General features: G+C 39.4%; 1 protein-coding gene across 18 annotated transcripts in view; it reads left to right on the top strand.

Annotated features, from left to right (window-relative positions):
- Positions 1–17,236, top strand: part of mycbp2 (MYC binding protein 2) — a 181,973-nt gene extending 164,737 nt beyond the window's left edge. For all 18 annotated transcript variants that reach the window (XM_061724185.1, XM_061724195.1, XM_061724179.1 and 15 more), the window contains 13 exons: positions 572–852; positions 2,418–2,514; positions 2,586–2,705; positions 4,481–4,582; positions 4,666–4,794; positions 5,864–5,996; positions 7,470–7,573; positions 9,034–9,222; positions 9,311–9,418; positions 11,540–11,749; positions 12,493–12,600; positions 14,803–14,968; positions 16,228–17,236. In XM_061724185.1, coding sequence (XP_061580169.1) covers positions 572–852; positions 2,418–2,514; positions 2,586–2,705; positions 4,481–4,582; positions 4,666–4,794; positions 5,864–5,996; positions 7,470–7,573; positions 9,034–9,222; positions 9,311–9,418; positions 11,540–11,749; positions 12,493–12,600; positions 14,803–14,968; positions 16,228–16,343 — 1,863 coding nt within the window. In that variant the 3' untranslated portion in view covers positions 16,344–17,236. The remainder of the gene's footprint in view (positions 1–571; positions 853–2,417; positions 2,515–2,585; positions 2,706–4,480; positions 4,583–4,665; positions 4,795–5,863; positions 5,997–7,469; positions 7,574–9,033; positions 9,223–9,310; positions 9,419–11,539; positions 11,750–12,492; positions 12,601–14,802; positions 14,969–16,227) is intronic.
- Positions 17,237–23,419: the final 6,183 nt, after the last annotated feature.

Genomic DNA, 23,419 nt, shown 5'->3' with positions numbered 1-23,419 from the left:
ATCCAATTCCTCTCCAGGTCTGGGGGTTGGGAAGGTTCTGATTGGATAGGGGGGGGACCGGAGGTTACGTCTACCGGGAAAAAAAACAAACTTAACCGCTACAACTTTGAAAAGCTCACAATTTTGATGTTTCCTGTTTCCATCTGTTCCTTTAATTATTTCCAGGTCCTCCAAGCTATTTATTAAATAAATGGTCTCTGCTCTTGACCAGCGTTTACTGCGTGCTGCATCTTGAAACTTTGTTTGGAAAACAAGCCCAGCGCGGAATATAAGCGTCATGGAGACAGACGGGCGAGGGAACGAGCAGAAAGAAAGACCAGAATTAATTTAAAGAGGAATGAGTGTAAACATGATCTGGAATTATTCTATTCGGATTTAAAATCGGAATAAACCAGCCACTTACTTCGGAATTAAGTTTAATTCGGAATGGCCATTTTCATTCGGAACAAGGTGTTTACATGGAGATTTTTACTCATTTTAAATCGAATTTAATTTTAATTCTGAATTAAAGAGGAATTAAACTTCCCATGTAAACGCACCCTCCTCATCGTCTGCTCTCTTCTCTTCTCAGGTGACGTCTCTGCTCCGGCGCGTCCTGCCCGAGGTGACGCCGGTGCGTCTCGCCAGCATCATCGGCGTGAAGGCGCTGCCGCCGGCCGACATCAGCGACATCATCCACTCCACGGAGAAGGGCGACTGGAACCGGCTGGGCATCCTGGACATGTTCCTGGGCTGCATCGCCAAGGCGCTGACCGTGCAGCTGAAGGCCAAAGGAACCACCATCTCCGGGGCCGGCACGGCGGCCGGGAAGGGCGTTACCACGGTGACGCTGCCCATGATCTTCAACTCCAGGTGGGACGATGCTCATGAGGGGGAAACCTCCCTTTACAATTAATAAAATAAATAAAGCTACCATATTTTCCGGACTATATATCGCACCAGCCATAAAATACATAATAAAATAGGAAAAAACATATATGTCGCATTTTTGGGGGAAAAATCCAACACCAAGAACAGACATGTCATCTTGAAAGGCAATTTAAAATAAAACTAGAATAGAGGCAACAACAGGCTGAATAATTGTACGGTTTACTTATGTTACATGACACAACTGAGAACCTGCCTGGTATGTTAACATAACATATTAAGAGTTATTCAGATAACTATAGCACAAATAACATGCTAAGAAGTTTACCAAACCATCCGTGTCACTCCAAATAACTAAAATCCAATGAAATCTTCATCCTCTGTGTCACTTTTAAACAACTCCGGAGGTAGAAGATGCAGCTTCCTCTTCTACGTCACTTACGTCAGACTCATCGTCAGTTGCAGTTTAGTGTGAAAATAACATGTGAAATGATAAACCGGTAATAATGTGTTAATAATTTCACACAGAAGTCGCTCCAGAGTATAAGTCACACCTCCAGCCAAACTATGAAAAAAAACGTGACTTATGGTAAATAAATAAATAGGATAAATAAATTTAAAAAAAAATGTTTTTAAAGGGTTTAAAAGGGGAAGTCAGTCAATCGTGCTGATAACTGCCACATTGCCAATGAAATGCTGAAAACAACGATGTGCCGCTTCAGGTGTTGGTAATAAAACCCACAGCCGGGAATTCCATGCATTCCAGTGAATCACTGCAGCAAATCAAACGTGCGTCCGTGTTTTGACTCTTTTTTAGGCATTTATATGTTTCAGCAATATTGATAGTGAATCTGGATATATGATAGGATACCTCTAAGTGTCAGCTTTCATTAGAGGCCAAAATTATGACTGTATGTTGAAAGGATCAAGAGTTATGCCCATGGTGATCCAAGTGTCTTTTTGGCGTCTCCAAATGGCCATTTTTGGAAAGGTTTAGACATAATCTTACAGAAACATGTGTAAAATACTCATTTTTTGTGGTATTGTTATCAAATTTGAACTTGCACTAGATAAGGCTTCATGCTGTAGTACCATTGTGTTTTCCAGCTAATAAGACACAGCTACACTCATATGCAGACATCTGATTACAAAACAAATTTCCGTCTGAAATAAAAAACTTCTATTTCAGTGTGTTCAAACTTAGATTACTCAATGCTAGTAGCACTTACAGTGATTCTTGACAGTTGGGGGAAAAACTTCAGAGTTTTACCTTTCAAAAGAGATCTAAACCATCCATGTACTTCAAACGGGTCAAGAACAGCTTTCAATTTACTTTGGGTATAACTTGGATAGGCGTTTTAGGCGACTTTTACAGGAGTGGCAACAAGTTAACACAAGAAGAAATGAGAGTGAAAGGGACACATTCATTTGTTTTGGGTTTTTTTTGTTTCCTTTTCCCCTTTAATTTGCTTTTTAATTTGGTATGTTTCATATTCTCACATTTTCCTCTTCTCCTTTTATCAATATTAACGTTTATCTCCTGAATTCAGCTACATCCGGCGAGGCGAGAGCCACTGGTGGATGAAGGGCTCCACGCCCCCCCAGATCGCTGAGATCATCATCAAGCTAGTGAAGGACATGGCGGCGGTGAGTGTGAGCGCTTTAGAGTTGTAAGTAAGGACCCTGGAGCCCCTCTAACCCCCCGCTGTGCCCCGCAGGGTCACCTGTCGGACGCCTGGTCCCGGGTCACCAAGAACGCCATCGCCGAGACCATCATCGCCCTCACCAAGATGGAGGAGGAGCACCGCTCCCCCGTACGCTGCATCGCCACCACCCGGGTACGAACACACCGCTCTGCAGCATTTGCTCCCGCTTTCAATTAGGGTTGGGCAAAATCTTACCAGGAATATTTGTCTTATTTCTTGTTAAAATGTCTCATTTTTAGTCAAAAAATCTCATTACACTTAAAACAAGAGTCATTACCAGAAAAATAACTTATTTGATAATTTTCACCTGTTTCAAGTAAATTTTCAGTTGAAATAAGTAGAAAAGTCTGCCAGCATTCCAGTGATGCGTCTTGTTTTAAGTGTAATGAGATTTTTTGGACTAAAAATTAGACATTTTAAGTAGAAATAAGACAAATATTCTTGTTAAGATTTTGAGTTTTTGCAGTGTAGCTCCCGATCACTTGAGTTTGAGTTTCTGCTGATCCCGATTTTTCCCGATCCAATCACTTTTTTTGGCTCCCGATACAACTCCGATACTTTTCCCGATCAGATACATTTTGGCAATTAATTAAGTAAAAAAAAAAGAAAAAAAAAAGGACTAAAACTCAAATTGTCCCAAGTTTCTTTTCTTGTCCATTCTCTCCAACATGGACATATATTTCTTTTCACTGACTGCATCATTGGATCAAAACAAAGCTTATCAGCTCTGGTGCCACAAAATGTACAGTAGAAACATGAAATTGTAAACTAAAACAAAAAGTGCAGAATAGTGCAATAACAGAAATAAATACATTTCACTTCAAAAGAGGTAGTTTACCTACTAGGTTCAAAAGTTGAATGACATCCAGTCAAACTCACAATCAATAAGAAAATTAAAATACATTTTGGCTTAACCTTAGTGCAGAATTCTCAACAGCATGAAATAAATAGCAGCAGCTTTTCATCTCGGCTGTTATAGTTTTCTGTCACTGTGTTGTAATGATGTTACGCAGAGCGTAGGAACCAAGTGTGGTTGTTCAGAGTCGGACCCTTTAGACCGTAACACCAGCCGTAAAATAGCAGTCCGTCAGAGTCAATAAAGTACCAAAAGATGATTAACGAGTGACGGATAATCAGGCGCCGCCCAAAAGCAATATCTTATAATAAACACTCATCAACTGTCTGTATTGTTAAATACAGTTTTAAATACAATATAAAATTATTTAAGAATGAATATATATTAAAAACATTAATAACTAGTAGGGGTGTAATGATACACTAATCTCACGATACGGTACGATACACGATATTGAGGTCACGATAACGATACGATACGATATTATAACAGTATTTTTTTAACAACCTTGAATGAGGAACATATGACTGGAAAAAATGGTCTTTTATTTGAAAGAAACAAAATACAAAACAATGCTGTGCGTTTGCCCTATTGTTACAGTTTGTAATGCTTTATAACTGTTTAAGTTTTAAAGAGAAAGCCAGGCCAACCATTTTCCACAAACTGAACTAAAAGTAAATGTCAGGTTTGCATTATGCATCTTCAGTTTCATACAAGTACAAATATTTTGCACAAACTGAATAGTTTCTCTCATGTATGACCCACTGCACCAACAGGATGTTACTAGTCAACATAATAGATTAATATTAATAATCCAATATCACCCTACAGTTTGTCACCTCCACGACGCGTATCATGACGTTTTTGTATCGCAAAATTTCGTGGCACGATATATTGTTACACCCCTAATAACTAGGTATGTCCCGATACTTTTTTGGCCGATACTGATGTTTTGAAAATACCGTGATCTTGGCCCGATCGATCGGGTGGCCGATCGATCGATACTACACTACTTCCAAGTACTGATGCTGTTCTCTCCCCGGTCCGTTAGCTGTGGCTGGCACTGGCGTCGCTGTGCGTGCTGGACCAGGACCACGTGGACCGGCTCTCCTCCGGCCGCTGGATGGGCAAAGACGGCCAGCAGAAGCAGATGGTGAGACGAGGGTGACGACAGAACCAGCTTTTATCAGAGTGATGGACAAAAACCCGTAACATCTGCTCCTCTTCTGCCCGCAGCCCATGTGTGACAACCACGACGACGGGGAGACGGCAGCCATCATCCTCTGCAACATGTGTGGAAACCTCTGCACCGACTGTGACCGCTTCCTGCATCTGCACCGACGCACGCGCTCCCACCAGAGACAGGTGGGTTTCCGGGCTCCAGTAATCAGAACCTGGAGTTTATTCTTCAGGGAAGGACATTTAACAGCTACTTTAACAAGAGTTTAGTGGGGGGTTTTTTTGTTGAAATTTTCTGTTTATTTGAAAAAGCAGTTGTTTCAATATACAGTATTCCATTCGCATGCAGCTCTTTAGCGCCGCCCTAGTGGCTCCTGGAGCTTTTTCAAAAATGTTTGACTTTTTTTTTCCTTTTTTTTCTTCTTTTTTTCCTTTTCTTCTTTTTTCTTTTTTTTCCTTTTTTTTCTCTTTTTTTCTTCTTTTTTTCTTCTTTTTTCCCTTTTTTCTTTTTGTTTTTTTCTCTTTTTTTCTTCCTTTTTCCTTTCCTTTTTAATCTCGACATTTTAACTTTTTCTCAAAATTCTGTCTTTTTTATCAAGATTTACTTCAACATTAATCTTGACATTTCGACTTTTTTCTCGACATTTCAAATTTTTTCTCGAAATTTTGAATTTTTTCTCGACATTTTGACTTTTTTCACGAAGTTCTGACTATTTCCTCGTCATTTCGACTTTTTTCTGAACAATTTGACTTTTTTCTCGACATTTCGACTTTTTTCTCGACATTGTACTTCAACATTAATGTCGACATTTGGACTTTTTTCTCGAAGTGCATAATAAAAAAAAAATCTTCCCCCAGTAATAACTAATATAGAAACATGCAGCATGTGTTGCCTTCATTCTAAGGCTTATACATACAAGACTTTTCATTTTTTGCGGCTCCAGACATATTTGTTTTTTGTGTTTTTGGTCCAATATGGCTCTTTCAACATTTTGGGTTGCCGACCCCTGATTTAGACCAAATCCCATAGAACTTTTCTTTTTGTATTCTGAGGGAAATGAAAACTTTTCCATGATGTAAATTTCAGTATCAATCCATTCTTCAGTAGTGGCTGGTTCTACTTTTAAGCATCTTCTTGTGACGGATTTCTTACTTGCTGCCAACAGAATACAGAGCATTTTTTTATCCTCTGTATTCCAGTTATGAAACTGTATATAGTTTAGTGGTTCTAACCTGGTGTTTGTGTCTTCGGCAGGTGTTTAAGGAGGAGGAGGAAGCCATCAAGGTGGACCTGCACGAGGGCTGTGGCAGAACCAAACTGTTCTGGCTCATGGCGCTGGCCGACTCCAAGACCATGAAGGCCATGGTGGAGTTCAGGGAGCACACAGGTACGGCAGCGAGACCGGGGCCACGGGGCTTTAACCTGGACCCCCAGGGGACCCGGTACCGGGTCCAGCAGCTGCATGCACCAGTTCATGGGTGGAAAAAGTTCCTCAAGTGCTGTCAGGGTGTTTTCTTTCAACTGTTTCTCAAACAAGAAGCCCTAAAGCCAATATCTCAAAACTCCAACAAAGTACTTGAATGAATGAAGTTTATTCAATCATCACTAAACAAAAACAACACCAAAAAACATTGTGCACAGCATTGACATTTCACACAAAACCAGTAATAATGTGTTGAACAATGACTGAAAAGGCAGAAGCTGCTGCTTATAAAAGCCTATCCTAAAATATCAACTTTCTTTTTTTGGCTACCGACCTCCAGAAAAGCAAAGAAACAATAGAAAAGTAAAGAAACAAGAAAAGGCAAAGAAACAACAGAAAAGCAAAGAAACATTAACAGATAGTCAAATCGCACTTATAAGCTTCAAAAATAGCTTTACAAACCATTTTCTTAAAAACCAAAAGAGAATGACATGTTTTTAAATGTATGTTTGCATCATTCCAGAGTTTAACTCCAGTAATGGAGACACGTCTCCTTTTCATACCTTTTTTAGCTTTTTGTACAGTAAAATTGCAGACACCTTTAGTTTATTTTTGGTCATGACACAAAAAAAAAACAAAGAATAAAAATGACAACAAGAAAACGAATACACTGTTCAAAGAAAACATTACAAAAAAGTTTCCAATATACAAATAAACAAATAACATCTAGACCGAAAAAGGGGTTGGCTGAAGCAAAGTTTATTATTTGCCTACCCTCAAAAAGATTAATTAAATTAATGAAATAAAAGCAAGAAGTAAGAGAAACCTCTAAGATTATACGGAGTCTCCTGAATTGAAAAGAACCTCTGTATTGAGTCAATACTTGATTTATAACAACTTCAAAGTACATATGCAACAATGATGGTGACTAACACGAGCAACACCCGCAACAGAACGCTACAGAACCAAGACCCCAGTTCTCCACCCAACGTGGTGGGGATCATATGAAACTAGAAAAGCTTTCAGATGATACGGAACATAATCCTTTCTGAGTCGACCTCTTCATGCCGATCTCTAAACAAACATGAAGCAGGCAGTGGTGTCTTTATAATTATATGCATTGCTATCAGGGTGTTTTCCACTGTGCAAACTAAAAAAGAATTAGACGAGGATAAAAGTCTTCTTTTTTTTTTCTGGTTTATCACAATTTGCTCAGGCATGTGAACATTCACAACTTTTCTGACCCTGTAAATGTAAGCTGTGAGGTCGTAGCTATCCATCGAGACCAATATTCTGCATATTGTCCTTATAATTGTGGAGATATTGTTGTTTTATTTTGGATAAACTTGTTCAGGATAAATTCACCTCCCAAGTCCCTGGAGGTTAACAGGTTGAGTCGTAAACGTTCCCTGATCTGACGAGCCGGTGTGTTTCCAGGGAAACCGGCGTCCAGCAGCTCGGACGCCTGCAGGTTCTGCGGTACCAGGAACGGGACGGAGCTGTCAGCGGTGGGCAGCGTCTGCTCGGACCCCGACTGCCAGGTATCACACCCGCCGCCTTCATTATAGCTCACCCGTACATACCGTCTAGGGCTGGGGATCCATTCAAATGTCAAGAATCGATTTGATTCCGATTCTTAAGATTCAGAATCGATTATCAAGATTTGATTACATCCGATTTGATTCTGATATTGATTTGGGTTAGTGTTATTAAAACTGTTTTTTGAGCTGTTGCATGAATTATATGACTGTAGTTCTGCAACATATTAATACTAGTATTATATTGAGATTCAACAGCAAGTATTGCAGCTAATGATGCTGTAAGGACCAATCAGCTCCCAGAATGCTGATAGAACTGAAACAGAAACATCGTGGGGCAGAATTACCAAACAGATCCAGGGAGGAAACAGAGACGTATGAAATCGGTTTTATTTTTTCCCACATTCCGTTAAAATTTTTGGGAATTTGGTTTTTAGCATTTTATGCAAATGTAACCCCAAGACCGTATATAAAGTAATGAAATATAAACAATTTATGCAATTATAACTGAAAACTTTAATGTTTTCATACCTTTAAACATATTTAAAGGCAAAAACATGGCACCAGTTATTCTTGTGTCCAACAAAACATTCCTTTTTGGGGCATAAACAAAAAAATACCAAAAGTTGTAATGTAATGATGAAAAATTGATCTTTAGACATATCAATTGATTTTTAGGAATTAATATGAGAATCAATTTAGAATCAGAAAATCGATTTTTTTTTCAACACAGGCCTAATACCGTCTAAACGCAAATACAGTTTAAAAGATAAATAATAATCAAAGTCAGACAAATATTCTATTCTATTCTTCTAAGTTGACAATTTTCTGAGTTCATAATGAAACGTCTGTGGTTCCTTTTGCTAATAAAAGCAGATGATGAATGGAGTCGTGATCAGCATCAAATCAAGAAGTTAAAAGTAAAATATAAATCTTTTTTTTATGTTATTTATACAAAATATTCAGCACTTTTTCTTAGCTCAGCCTTTGTGCAGCTATGTTATGCAGGATTTCTCTGCATAAATGAATTTTCTTGATACCTTATCTTTGTATTTGTCTTTCTTGGGGATTTGTCTGAATTATTACTTAAGGCAAGGCAAGTTTATTTGTATAGCACAATTCAACACAAGGTAATTCAAAGTGCTTTACATCAACATTAGAAGCACCAGGACACAATTAAACAGTAAATAACAAATAAAATGCACTTCCACCTCTGTTTAAATTTGTGCAGAAGCTTTGTGCTTCCCACTTCTGAGGAACGGTAAACACAGCTGTTGTGAAGTTAGATGGGGATAAAGATGAAGCTTGGGGGCCGGTTGGGGTCTGTGATGTCACTGCTGCCTGCAGGTGAACCGTGACATCACTGAGACGGTTTCACAGCTCCGCCCCTCCGAACCGCGTCACAAGGCTGAGCTGTATCTTGAGTTTTTGAGCTGACAGTCTCCTCCATCGTTGTCCCTCAGGAATACGCCAAGCTGGCCTGCAGCAAGACGCACCCGTGCGGCCATCCCTGCGGGGGGGTGAAGAACGAGGACGCCTGCCTGCCCTGCCTGCACGGCTGCGACAAGAGCACGGGCTGCCTGAAGCAGGACGCCGACGACATGTGTATGATCTGCTTCACCGAGGCGCTGTCGGCCGCCCCGGCCGTACAGGTACGAGCTCCACCGCCGCCGCCGCCACAGCGTCTTCTCTCCTCCGGGACTCAGGTTTCAGTGATTTAACTGACGGCTCTGTTTCCAGCTGGACTGCACACACGTGTTTCACCTCCAGTGCACCCGCCGAGTCCTGGAGAACCGCTGGCTCGGGCCCCGGATCACCTTCGGGTTCATGCTGTGTCCCATCTGCAAGGTACGGAGCCCCTCTGTTTCCCAGCATGCATCACTCCTGTACAGGGTACCGCCTCTGCAGACCTTTATACCCTCTAGTATAGCTCTGCTAAAGAAATTATAGAAGCATTATTCATTTCATAATGCACTAGGTTTGGTGTGCAGCACTTTAGGATCATTGTGTGAGGTTATGTTATTGTAAAGTGTTGTACTACACTGCACTTAATCGTTCTATGTCGAATTGTCTTGTATATTGTTCTGTTTTTTGGGGTTTTTTTTAAAGAGTTTTTTGGGGGCTCTAGTAGCCCTTTTTTTTTTTTTATTCGGACTCACAAGAGCATTACAGCAGCATAACATAAGCACACCGACATTATATCTCTACTGCGATCCATTTTTTTTCTTGCAAACAGAAAAAAGAACAAAAACATAAACATGGGGTGTTTTCATTAAGATTTAAAAAAAACTATGTGAAAACAAATGGGTAAATGAAATACATCTCAAACAAAAGCAGGGCGTCTCAGGGAAATATACCTTTTCCAATCTTCCCAGATTGTTTCAAATTTGGATTGTTGCATCCTCATAGAGAACGATATCCTCTCCATTACAAATATCGTAAATTATGTCGTACCAATCATCTAATGAAGGAGCGTCTGGCTTAAGCCAGTTCTTGGTAACAGCTTTTCGCGCAGCTACATTTAGCAAACCAAAACGGGTATCTTGGTTCCACAACCAGAGATACAGAGTGCGCAAACCCAAAAAGAAGTTCGTCCCAGTTAAAAGCAACATCTGACCCAAAAATCATCACTAACTCTGAATGGATTTTATGCCAGAAAGCATTTACTTTTGGACAGGCCTAAAACAGGTGGTAGTGGTTGTTCCTCCTGGGAGCCACATAACCTCCAGCTGGAGGAGCCTGGATGGTGACAGTTCTGAGCAGGTGGAATAAAATATCTGATAAGAGACTTCCAGCCAAAAGATCTCCATGAAGCTGACTGTGATATTCTCCATTGGAATTCACAGTATTTTATCCAAACATCCTCTGAGGGGCAACTGTCCCATTTTTCTAGTGGCCCTTTATTGAAGTTGCAGACAGGAAGGGGGTAGAGAGAGAGAATGGGGATGACATGCAGCAAAGGTGCAGACCGGGATTCGAAACCTGCGACCGCTGCAGGAGGACTGTAGCCATGGGTGCAGATCCCGGGGGGGATGGGAGGGACATGTCCAATTTCTGAAAAACATGAATTGTCCCCCCCAATAAAAATACCCTAAATTATTCAAAATTGAACAAATGTATTTTCAGACATAAAGGTTGAATATGTAGAATATTTATTAAAAATATATTTCTAAAAAAATAATACATCCACGGTGCGTTTTGAGGTGTACAGAATGAAAGTATTGCTACTCCATACATTTTTTTTTTTTAGTCTGAATTAATATTTTTGAAATTTTTGACGGGCTTTTTGACATTTATGTAAATAAATTTGATGTTGGGTCAACTTGTGCTGTGTTTATTGTGCTCTTAGCAATGGGTTAGAACTGTTTACCACCATAACTGTGTTAAAACATGATCAGTTAGTTTAAACAACTTGTTTAGGGCTCGATATTTCATCCATATGTCAATTGATCGTGCATAAAGTAGTCCCATAGGATAAAAGGAAGATGGTGAGAAGAATTTGAGATGAGTAGACACTACATGCCCAAAACCCTTAAAATTATGATTTAGGAATATAACAGTTAAGTAAGCAGTGACACACTGTTGGCTGTTTAGGACAAATAAACAAGAAAGGTAAGCACAATAAATGATTCCCTGTGCAGTATTTTTTGGCGAGCCTTTACCAATTTATGGTATGAGTTGCATATTGGCAAAAAATTTAAAATTAAAATCACGTTGGTGTCCCCCCCAATCCTGACATCGGATCTGCACCCCTGACTGTAGCCTCAGTATATGAGCCGCTTGACTAACCCACTACGCCACCGAGCGACCCCTGTTTTTTAGTTTTTGACTATGTATTCTGACTGCCACAGATGCAAAAAAGAATTTCCGAAAGGACAATAAATTGAACTAACTAACACCGGCCGAGCTGGCGAGCTGCTCCGGTATCGCGCTCACGTCTCACGGTCACATGACTGGTCCTGTTTGCAGAACAAGATCAACCACTCGGTGATCAAGGACCTGCTGGACCCCATCAAGGAGCTGTACGAGGACGTGAGGAGGAAGGCCCTGATGCGGCTGGAGTACGAGGGGCTGCACAAGAGCGAGGCCATCACCACGCCGGGCGCTCGCTTCCACAACGACCCCGCCGGCTTCGCCATGAACCGATACGCCTACTACGTCTGCTACAAGTGCAAGAAGGTGCTGGATGGGGGACGTGGGGGGGGGGGATGTGTGAGCAGGGCTGGGGATCCATTCACATGTCAAGAATAGATTCAGATTCCAATTCTTAAGATTCAGAATCGATTATCAAGATTCGATTCCGATATTGATTTGGGTTAGTGTTATTAAAACTGTTTTTTGAGCTGTTGCATGAATTATATGACTGTAGTTCTGCAACATATTAATACTAGTATTATATTGAGATTCAACAGCAAGTATTGCAGCTAATGATGCTGTAAGGACCAATCAGCTCCCAGAATGCTGATAGAACTGCTTTCAGAAACATCGTGTAGCAGAATTATTTTTTCCCACATTCAGTTTTTATTTTTTCCGTTTTCGGCCTTTTAGATTTTTCCTTTTTGAGAATTTGGTTTTTAGCATTTTATGCAAATGTAACCCCAAGACAGTATATAAAGTAATGAAATATAGACAATTTATGCAATTGTAACTGAAAACTTTAATGTTTTCACACCTTTAAACATATTTAAAGGCAAAAACATGGCACTAGTTATTCTCTTGTCCAACAAAACATTCCTTTTTTTGGGCATAAAAAAAAATTTGCCAAAGGTTGTAATGTAATGATGAAAAAAAATCGATCTTCAGACATACAAATCGATTTTTAGGAATTAATATGAGAATCGATTTAGAATCGGAAAATCGATCTTTTTCAACCCAGACCTGTGTGTTTGGGCCGGAGGGCTGATACTGTCCCTCTCTTTCAGGCGTACTTCGGGGGGGAAGCTCGCTGCGACGCCGAGGCGGGACAGGGAGACGACTACGACCCCAGCGAGCTGATCTGTGGAGCGTGTTCGGACGTGTCCAGGGCTCAGGTGGGTTGGTTGATTGATTGATTGATTGATTGAAATTCTTTATTCAGTCACATCACACTACAAGCATTATCAACACAAACATTATCAACAAAATAGTGACTGAAAAGGCAACAGGCAGAAGCATAGTGCTTATATTAATGCCTGTCTTACATACCAAAATAAGCTGTCCAGAATTCTTTCAATATGAAACAAATACAAAATATACAAAAAAGAATAAACATTAACATTTGTAGCTTTCAAAGATTGCTCTACAAATCTTTTTTTTGTAAACCGCATTAGCAACGGCATTAGCTATTGTTCCTGGGGTCCGACACACACACAACACACTAATTAACACTTAATACATAACAGACATACATTATACAAACAACACAATAATAGACACAACTCCCTTAGTCACAAACAACACAGAGGATAAATCACCATCATTCTCAGACATAAATACATAGAAATTAAGTCAAATAAAACACCTTCATAAACAATACCTGCCTGAAATTACCTTATCTTAGAATTCTTGACCACTTTTCACCTTTATTGTGAAAGGGTTTACACTTCCTGTAATTCTATTCAAAACTGATTCTGTTCCTTCTAAATGTCAAATCATAATTCATTACATTTTAAAAGATATTGTTTCAACTGAATCTTAAACCAATCTTTGCTACCTGCATGAGAAATATGATCTGGTATAGAGTTCCAGCCAAACAAAGTTCTCTGTATCAAACCTGTTCTCATCCTTGGTATTATTAACCTTGTACTGTAATACAGTTGTTTCGGAGATCCTGTCACTAGTATATTCCTCAGAAAACTTAACAAAGTATAAGTTTGTCTTCTATATAACCAGCCTAGATTATTATGTATGGAGCCAGAACAGTCTCATAATTCACAAATGCACACGCCGATCCACAAATGCTCAGGACAAGATTCACAAATGCTGAAGTCCTGGTCGTCGGAAGATGCAGCAGTGATGGTGCTGCTGGGCTGTTTTACCCACCGATCAAACGAGTGAGCTGGATACAGAGGTTATTCAGTCATCGCTCGACAGATACCCACTTTGCTCCAGATATCTTGGTAAATTAATCTCCTGACATGCGCGTGCATGCTCCACCTGGCCACTGCAACTCTTCCCCGTCAGGTAGCGCAACCAGCTCTCTGCTGCGTCTGTCTGGTTTGGAGCTGAATCAGCGGGACAATCCCATGTAACACGTCGTCAAACAAAACTGAGCAAATGCAGAAATATCTCCGCTGTTTCTCATCATCAGTTGCTGCATCTGCAGGACGAACGAGCTCTCCAGTCTCCTGACTGCTCGGGTTGAACGGCCCGACAAACCATCTCTGATCGCACTGTTTTCTTTACCGGGATCACAAGAAAAGCAGAGCAGTGATCTCCTCTCCATCCCGTGTTGCTGTCTTGTTTATTTATCTTTATTCCACCATCTGGTTTATTAAACTACTACGAAATATTTAATCACTTTTCTAAGCGAACGCAGCTCAAACAGCAGGTGTACCCGCCCCTTTAATCTGATTGGTTTATGAGTAAATCGTCCCCCACGTGGGATGCGCTCATGTGATTGGCTGAAACAACGGAAGATATCTGATTGGTTGCAGATCCTTCCATGTTAAAAAAAAACGTATTTGTGGATCGAGTCACGTCAGGGGAGTCTCAAAAGTCACACACAAATCCAGTGCAGCTCACAGACAAAAAAACGTTTGTAAATCAGGTTATATTTGTGTGTGCATCAAAAATACATTTGTATATCTTGTCCTACGCACGTGTGAATTGATCTGTGCATTTGTGGATCTTGTCCTGTGCATTTGAGGTTTGGCGTGTGCATTTGTGAATTATAATACTTTTCTAGCTCCATACTTCTGCTGCTGGACACATTAGATCTATAAGGACACAATAAAGCACAAAGTGCAGCTTTATTTTGTGCCACTTGTAATTTCTCCACATTCTTAACTGAAGTATTTGACCAAACTACAAAACAATAATCCAGTAGCCACAAAACCAAAGCATTCAAAACCTGTCTCCTAACATCTAGAGATAAACATTTGGAAATTCTCCTCACTAGTGACACGCCTCTTTCCATTTTTCAAATCAGTTTTATTATGATCTAGAATGACACCCAACACCTTTGTCTCATAAACCTGTTCAACTGTCCATGTTTCCATGCGTGTCTGAACGTCTCCGTCTCCTTCCCCCAGATGTGCTCCAAACACGGGACGGACTTCCTGGAGTACAAGTGCCGGTACTGCTGCTCCGTGGCCGTGTTCTTCTGCTTCGGCACCACGCACTTCTGCAACGCCTGTCACGACGACTTCCAGAGGATGACCAGCGTCCCCAAGGAGGAGCTGCCGCACTGTCCTGCAGGTGACGAGCTGCGGCGCTGCGACGCCACGTTACTGGCGGCGAACTGCTGCGGTCTAGACCTGCAGATCAGTCTCCGGTCTACGGTTCTGGTTCACCTCAGGGGTCCGTTTACGACCCGGCCCCTCGATCTCACCGCTCTTAAAGGCAGTGGCGCCGTGAGGTCTGAGCCGCAGGACCTTAACGCTCTCGATGACTCCAGCGGCCCATAATGCATCACCAAAGACGTGTGTTGATGCCACAGTTTCTACATAAATCACCAACCCGACCCAAAACAACTTTATTGGTGCCGTTCACCTCTAGTCTTGGGCTCAATAAAATAATAACAAATAATTAATATAATAATAATAATAATAATAATAATTAATTTTATTTAGAGGTGTATAAAGTACTTGAAAAAAGTAGAAATGCCATAACTGAAAAAAGGCTTTGGTAAAAGTTAAAGTCACCCATAAAACTCTTAAAGTAGCTCACATTAAATGTACTACAAAACTACAACTACAAAAGTATCTTGTGAAAAAATATACTCAAGTATCAAAAGTAAAAGTACAAGTATTTTATAGTACGATTGAAAAGAAGCAACACAACCAATTTCACTTTCAGGTGAATGAAATGTGGTATAGAATACAACACCAAAAATAAACTGTCTTTCTTGCAAAATAGAATTCTTTGATTATTTTCATTTGTAACGAGTAACGAGGTGGCAAATGTCAAAGTAACGAGGTAAAAGTATATTTTTTAACCTTTAAATGTAGTGAAGTAAAAGTCCTGATTAAAAAAAAAATGCAAGTGAAGTACAAATCCTCAAAAAAACTACTTTAGTGTAACGAAGTACATCTACTTCGTTACTATACACCTCAACATTTCGACTTTTTTCTCGAAGTGCATAATGAAAAAAAAATCTTCCTCCTCTAAAATATTATTTTTATTTTTCTCCTGTCTGGCCCTAATACTCTCCGTACAATATTGATCAAAATAATCGTGATGAAAAATCGTGATCACAATATTGATCAAATAATCGTGATCATCATTTTGGCCATAATCGTGAAGCTCTTCCACATTTTATTGATTTTTAATAATAAAAGTAACAGTTCTCATCCCTTGAATTTGATGAATATAGAATCTATTGTCAAAATGAATTAAAAAAGGTCCAGTTTGATGGACGGTAGATCTGCTGTGACGGTTTAAACATCCCGCCTGGTTCCTATCAAGTTCACGAGAACTGATGAAGGTGTAATTGTTGTCTCCTCCTCCTCCTCCAGGACCCAAAGGAAAGCAGCTGGAGGGCAGCGAGTGTCCGCTGCACGTGGTTCACCCTCCGACGGGCGAGGAGTTCGCCCTGGGCTGCGGCGTGTGCCGGAACGCCCACACCTTCTAACCCGGCGGGAGCCTTTTTACTGGGAACCAGTTTGGATACTGTGATGTTTCCGGCCGCCGCTGAGGCTCAGCGGACGAGCCGCCCCTCGCGCCGTGAAGTTCCCCCCCCCGGACGCCGGACCGGGTTTCCCGGGTTTCCCGGGGTTCCCGGGTTCCTGCTCTCCACCAGGGAGTCCTCAGGCCTCCCACCATCCATCAGCATCCCAGGCCTCTGCTGCCGGCGCCAGCCGGAGCTTCTTAGGATCCGGCGGGACCTGAAGGGAAAAAAGGGCAACTAAAAAAGAAAAGAAGAAGAAGAAGAAAATAAAAAAAGAAATTCCTTGTGACGTGTTTGCATGCAGCCGGTGTATCCCCTCGGCTTCTATAGACGTTGCACCTCCCAATCACCGAAGAGTAACAGTACAAGATTAAAACATTTGAATTTGCTTAAAGGAAACTGTGGATTTAAAAAATATATAAGAAAAATAAAAGGAACGGGCCGCGTTTTCAGCCTCCTAACTGAGAATTTCAAATATTGTTGTATGTAAACTTTTTTTTTTTTTTGTAATCTTGTACAGTATTCCCCGCTGTTAAAGTGCATCGTGGGTCGACGGTCACAAGAGGACGAGTCGGTGGATGAGACTGTTAAGAAATATTGCATTTGGAAGGAAATAGTGTATGATTTATCTAATCTTGTATATAATGATACTATTCAAAAAAAAAAAAAACTAGCTGTATTCCGAAGTTGCTCTCTTCACTTCAGTTTTTGTTTGATATTCTGGGTTTTTTTGTTTTGAGCCAGAACTTTTAATGAAGTGCAATACTGGGTGTGCCTCCTATTTTGCAGCTGTTCAACCTCTGGAATGTATGTCAAATAAAAGCCACTGTACATTTTTATACAGTAGACGGTCGTGACCCCCCTCCTCTAGATGTCTGTTTTACCTCTGTTTTACGTCTGGAGCCGAGGACGACGAGCCAATAAACCCCGGATGTAAATCTCGTTTTTGCAGCTCTCACCAGTTTAAGAAAAAAGGAAAAAAAAAAAAGCACCAAAATTCTTCAGAAATACAAAAATAATACTGATAATAATAAAAAAAGTCCCAGTGAGAGCGACGACAGCTGTACGATCCGAGGGGCCAGTCTCCAAACCAAATAGAGTTGTGCACCTGTAATGCTTTTTCCTAGAAAGGAGGCAGGACGAGGGGGCGGGGGGGGTGATGGGTGGGGGGTGTCGGGAACAAAACAGCTGCTGTTAAATAAAAAGCTTAATACTTGTGAATCTGCTCTGTAATATCTGTGGTGGATGGAGTTGAATGGTAATAAACCGGATTCTCTGTTTCACCAAGTAGAATCTGTGTCGTCTGTTGATAAAAGAGGCAATAAAATAAAAACCACGTGACTTCTGGGAAAACACATGACCGTGTTGACACAAGGTCCGTTTGTGCAGGAAGAATCTGGACCGTGAAGCATTTGGGTTGTTGTTTTACTTACAAAAACACATTTATACAAACTGCTTGTGGAAGAAATACAATATGAGAAAATAGAACATATTTTGGGAGGTATGAACAAGAGACATACACACAAACAATAAGGTAAATATAAAATAAATGAATAAAAACAGGCATTTTAAGCCAAATAGCATCGACATTTCAGAAAGACATTAAAAGGGATTCAAAGTCTAACGTCCTCCACGTGATTAACCACTTACTGTCATCGCAGTCTGTTATTTCAGTGTAAAATGATGCAAACAGTCAATTTGATTTGATTTTATTTTATTCAAAGTAGTAGGGCTCCCAAACTTTATAAAATTGGTCTGTTTTTGAATGTAATATACATTTGATTTGATTTTTATTTTGTACATGTAAAAGACAACAATTAAAAGAGAAGATAAGAAAACAAAACAAACTAACAAAAAAAACCAAAGAATTTCATACTTTAACACTTAATATCTTAAGTTACATGTGCAAAAAGGAGTAGGAAGAAGTGTAACTTATTTAATCCTACCCCCATTCACTTCTTTATTAACAAGTATTTATAACTAACTATACTATAATTATACTCACACACTTACCTATACATACAGTACAAACACATATTTGAATATTTCTATATATTTGTACACACATGCCCATATACAGTAAATATACTTATTTACACCAAACTATCTTTATATTAAATCCATCTGCTCTATATCTATATATATATATATATATATATATAGATATATATATATATAGATATATATATATATATATATATACATACTTATACACATATATATATATATACACATATAATTACCTGCCCATTTCTGTACATAAATATAAACAAATCTACCCATTCACCCAATAGTGTTACATCAGGCCCATAAAGCCCCTAAACCCCTTCCTCTTTATACCTTGTGAAAATCATGTTTTTATATTTGTTTTTAAACTGGTTAATGTTTGGACATGTAAGGTTCTCTAATGGCACCAGATCAAACACCACTCTTTGCAAACCTTTAACAGTTGGTACTTTTTCATTGATCCACTGCAATAAAATATTCTTCCTCGCTGCATAAGTCAGAATACAATACAGCCTCCTGTTATGTTTAATGTTAAATGAGAGATACAGGGTCCATCTTCTCCAGTTTTAAAACTAATATCTTATCTATTTCAGACCAATACACTTGCAGTTTACAACATGACCAAAAACAATGAGTTAGGTACCAATTTCTATCTTGCACGTGGATGAGAGAGTAGGACTGTAGTGAAGTCTACGGTTGGGGGATTTGTGCATTCTGTGTTTAATTTTTAACTGTATTGCTTGGGAGCGATTGCAAACTGAATTGATTTAGCCTGTCTCCATACATCCTTCCATTCTTCTTCATCAATTATGATGTTTAGCTCCTTCTCCCATGTGCCTTTAAGCTTATGTGAAATACAGAGCTTTATAAAATAGGCTTACAGATATTTCTCTTCCTGTTCAAAATAACTTCTCAACAGGAAGAGCTTTCAAGGTTCTCAACTAACGTAGTAGTGTGCCAGATATAATGCCTTATCTGTAAATAAGGAAAGAAGTCATGTCTGGGGATAGAATATCTCTCTATCATTGGTTCAAATGTCATAAGCATATTATCAGATATTAAGTCCCTCAGTCTATTATCACCATTATCACTGTTTAAAACTAACATCCACCACCCCAGGCTGGAAATCAGGATTATTCCCAATAGGGGTGAAAACTTGATGTTAAGTTTGACTTTCCTTCAAATTGACACACTAATTGCCAGGCCTTAAGTGTATTAAGCGTAACCAGTACTGGAGTTGAGGGGGGATGAGGGGGGATGGCATCTCCCCTGAAATAAAAACGGTCCAAATCATCCCCCCTGTAAAACTGCCATCCCTCCTTTCCATCCCTTATGTCTAAATTTCTCACTTGCAGACGTCAATTTTCCATGAGATTTAGGGACTAAATTGTGGAATTATTTTTCCCACCTGGTAAAGACTCTTCCTCTTTGAAATGTTATAAAAGACGTTTGAAGGAACTTGACTGCTGTTTTGTAACTGTTTTATTGTTGTACATGTATCCATGTTTTGTTTTTTTGTGTTTCACTCTTAGTGACATGATCATTTCTACCATTAGTCTTATTTGCTCAGGAGTCAATACAAGTTATAAAAACAATATCCCATGCACACTCACACACACTTATTTTTTTGTCTTTATTCTTTATTATCATCTATATATTGCATTATTAGTTTGCCATCACTTTTGTGTAGTTATACTTTTTGTTTTTGTATGTTAATCTTGTGTTCTTTATAACATGTGAAGTTTTAATAACTTCGGTGGACGCTTAAAATAAGCCCATTGGGTTTTTTCCTTTTCCTGCTCTGTATAGTATTTATCTTTGATATTTTCTTGTATACCTTTAAAACTGTGTGTGGCAGGGTGCAGGATTGGGGCAGGGTCTGCAGGGGAGAGAGGGAGTGCGGGGGAGTGACGCACAGGTGACGCGGCTGGAACAGCTGATGATGCACAGGTGTGTCTAATCACTCGCCGTGTATTTCAGTAAGTGTAGCAGGGCTAGTGCTACGGGGCCCGTCCGCCAGGACAGAAAGGACACGGGGTTTTGTGCAAGAACTCTTTATTCACCAGATCCAAACACCCACACGTGAACAAGCACCTTCAGCCAGCAGACCCCTTTGCTGCTGTGCAGTCCCTTCTTATCAAGGCAGGCAGGGTGGAGAGGTTGATGGAGCACACCTGTGCCCCATCACCTGAGTGGCTGCTCCTCCACCCTGCCACACAGAACTGGCCCAATTTGGCCCCTTTTCAGGGTTTGGAGTAGTTCTAAAGAAAAGCCAAAAAAAAATAAAAAAATTCCCCCAAAATCAAAAACCACAACATCCAATTTCACTAATAGGAGACCCTAAAGATAATAAAAATCATTGTTGTGTGCGTGGTTGGTTCTAGTTCGGGTAGGGGGATCTCGAAAACTAAAGCCTTTTTTGAGGATTTGTTTTTTTTTTTTTTTATAAATCTTTATTGACAAAGAAGATCACAACGTACAGTGAACAGTAAACAGGTGGAACAGAGAACAGAAGAGCCAGGGGTTACAGTGTAATATATAAAAACTTTGTAGATGGTGCAAATATTCACAGTCTTAATAGCCTTTTGATTAGAACAATCAATAAGTGATTTAAAATAAATTTCCATTTCCTTCTGAAACACAACAAAACAAGTTTTTTTGTTAATGAATTTACTTTTATGTAACACAACATTTTCCCAAAACAAAGAAAAATCTTCAGTGAGATGATCAATAATAAATCTACTGAGGTCTGCCCAAAATGTTTTTGTGTAAGAACAATACCAAAACATATGTAAAACAGTTCCTGGATAAAGGTAAAAAAAAAATGAGCAGTTTGTATTAATGTTTTTTTTGTAATTTCTGCATATAATGACTGGCCGGGTAATACTTATGGATAATTTTGAAGGAAACCTCCTTAACCTTGTTTACAATTAAAAATGTATGAGGGAGCATCCACACTTTCTTCCAGTTAATATTTTTAATAAATTGATTCCAATAAGCAGTAACATAAGGGATAGAGACAGAATAGAGCACGTATTTTCCTATTAGTATTTCGGGGGTGTAATGAGAAACAGATTTTGCCCTCTGGAGTCAAAACTGGGGAGAGAAACATGTCCAAGTGAAGGCATGTGTATACCTCTAAATAACATCAAGGTTTTATCTAAGAATTAAGAATTCCTTGTAAGAGAGCAGTGACCTCCTCATTAAACAGCTGTCTCACCAGCCAAATCTGACTCTGAAACCAAGTCTCAAAGAAAAGTGATCTGTTTTTTGAAATTATATCTCTATTATTCCAGATGATGTAAGTGTGTGGTGAAAAGTTATACTTCTATATAAGAGGCCGGGCCTGGAGGAGCTGCTTGTGGAATACAGACAGCTTAACTGGAAGTTTGCCTACATTGTAGTGTCAGCTTAAAATAAAACTTAGACCTCCAAACGTTTTTGAGGACTTGTTCCTAGACTAAACAGGGTTATTATTATCAGTACTAGAGTTGAAAAAAAAATCAGGGGGGTGGTGGATTTTATCATATGGGGACAGATAATTTGTGCTGATTACAAATAATATAATATATTACAAATAATAGCAGTGACCAAAACAGCTGCAGAAATACTGCAGGAATGACATAGCAGCAGTTAAATGCAGCCTTCTGTAAGCTTTAAATATCCACTGGGCTTACATCAAATACATCAAAACACAACAATAAAAAACACTTTTCTGAACTTATCAATATGACTCTGTCCTTCACAGGATAAGTAACATGGATCACTGCAAAAACTCAAAATAAGAACATTTGTCCTATTTCTAGTTAAAATGTCTCATTTTAGTAAAAAAATCTCATTACACTTAAAACAAGACTCATCACTGGAAAAAACAACAATTTTCACCTGTTTCAAGTAGATTTTCACTTAAAATAAGTAGAAAAATCTGCCACTGGAACAAGATTTTTTTTGCTTGTAATGAGAAGATAAATCTTGTCCCACTGGCAGATTTTCCTACTTATTTCAGGTGAAAATTTACTTGAAACAGGTGAAAATTGTCAAATAACAAGATATTTTTCTGGTAATGACTCTTTTTTTTTAAGTGTAATGAGATTTTTTGACTAAAAATGAGACATTTTAACTAGAAATAAGACAAATATTCCTGGTAAGATTTTGAGTTTTTTCAGTGTGTTGTTCTGATTTGCATTTATAGTTATTTCATATGTATTAAATAAATAAATCTTGTTCCACTGGCAGATTTTTCTACTTCTTTTAAGTGAAAATCTACTTGAAACAGGTGAAAATTGTCAAATAAGTTATTTTTCTGGTGATGACTCTAAATGTTGAAATAGCAGTAAAACCACATTCATTGATGAAATGACATAAGGGATGGAAAGGGGGGATGGCAGTTTTACAGGGGGGATGATTTGGACCGTTTTTATTTCAGGGGGGATGATTTTGACCGTTTTATTTCGGGGGGGGGGGGGGGGGGGGGGATGATTTTGACCGTTTTTATTTCAGGGGGAGATGATTTTGACCGTTTTTATTTCTGGGGGGATGATTTTGGCCGTTTTTATTTCAGGGGGGGTGATTTTGAGCGTTTTTATTTCAGGGGGGATGATTTTGAGCGTTTTATTTCGGGGGGGGATGATTTTGACCTTTTTTATTTCGGGCGGGTGATTTTGACCGTTTTTATTTCGGGCGGGTGATTTTGACCGTTTTTATTTCAGGGGGGGATGATTTTGACCGTTTTTATTTCAGGGGGAGATGATTTTGTACGTTTTTATTTCAGGGGGAGGGGGATTATTTGGACCGTTTTTATTTCAGGGGGGGATGATTTGGACCGTTTTTATTTCAGGGGGGATGATTTGGACCGTTTTTATTTCAGGGGAGATGCCATCCCCCCTCATCCCCCCTCAACTTGAGCACTGATTATTATCGTCTTTGACTTTAAGGGGAAAGTTTCAATAAAAACATCCCTTTTTTCCCCTCCGCGTGAGTGCTCTCCACCACAAACGATCTTCGGCCAAACAGCCATTTCACACGGGGGATTT

This window comes from Cololabis saira, chromosome 6, assembly GCF_033807715.1.
Source record: "Cololabis saira isolate AMF1-May2022 chromosome 6, fColSai1.1, whole genome shotgun sequence".
NCBI classification, from domain to species: domain Eukaryota; kingdom Metazoa; phylum Chordata; class Actinopteri; order Beloniformes; family Belonidae; genus Cololabis; species Cololabis saira.
This window is presented reverse-complemented; position numbering and strand designations above follow the sequence as displayed.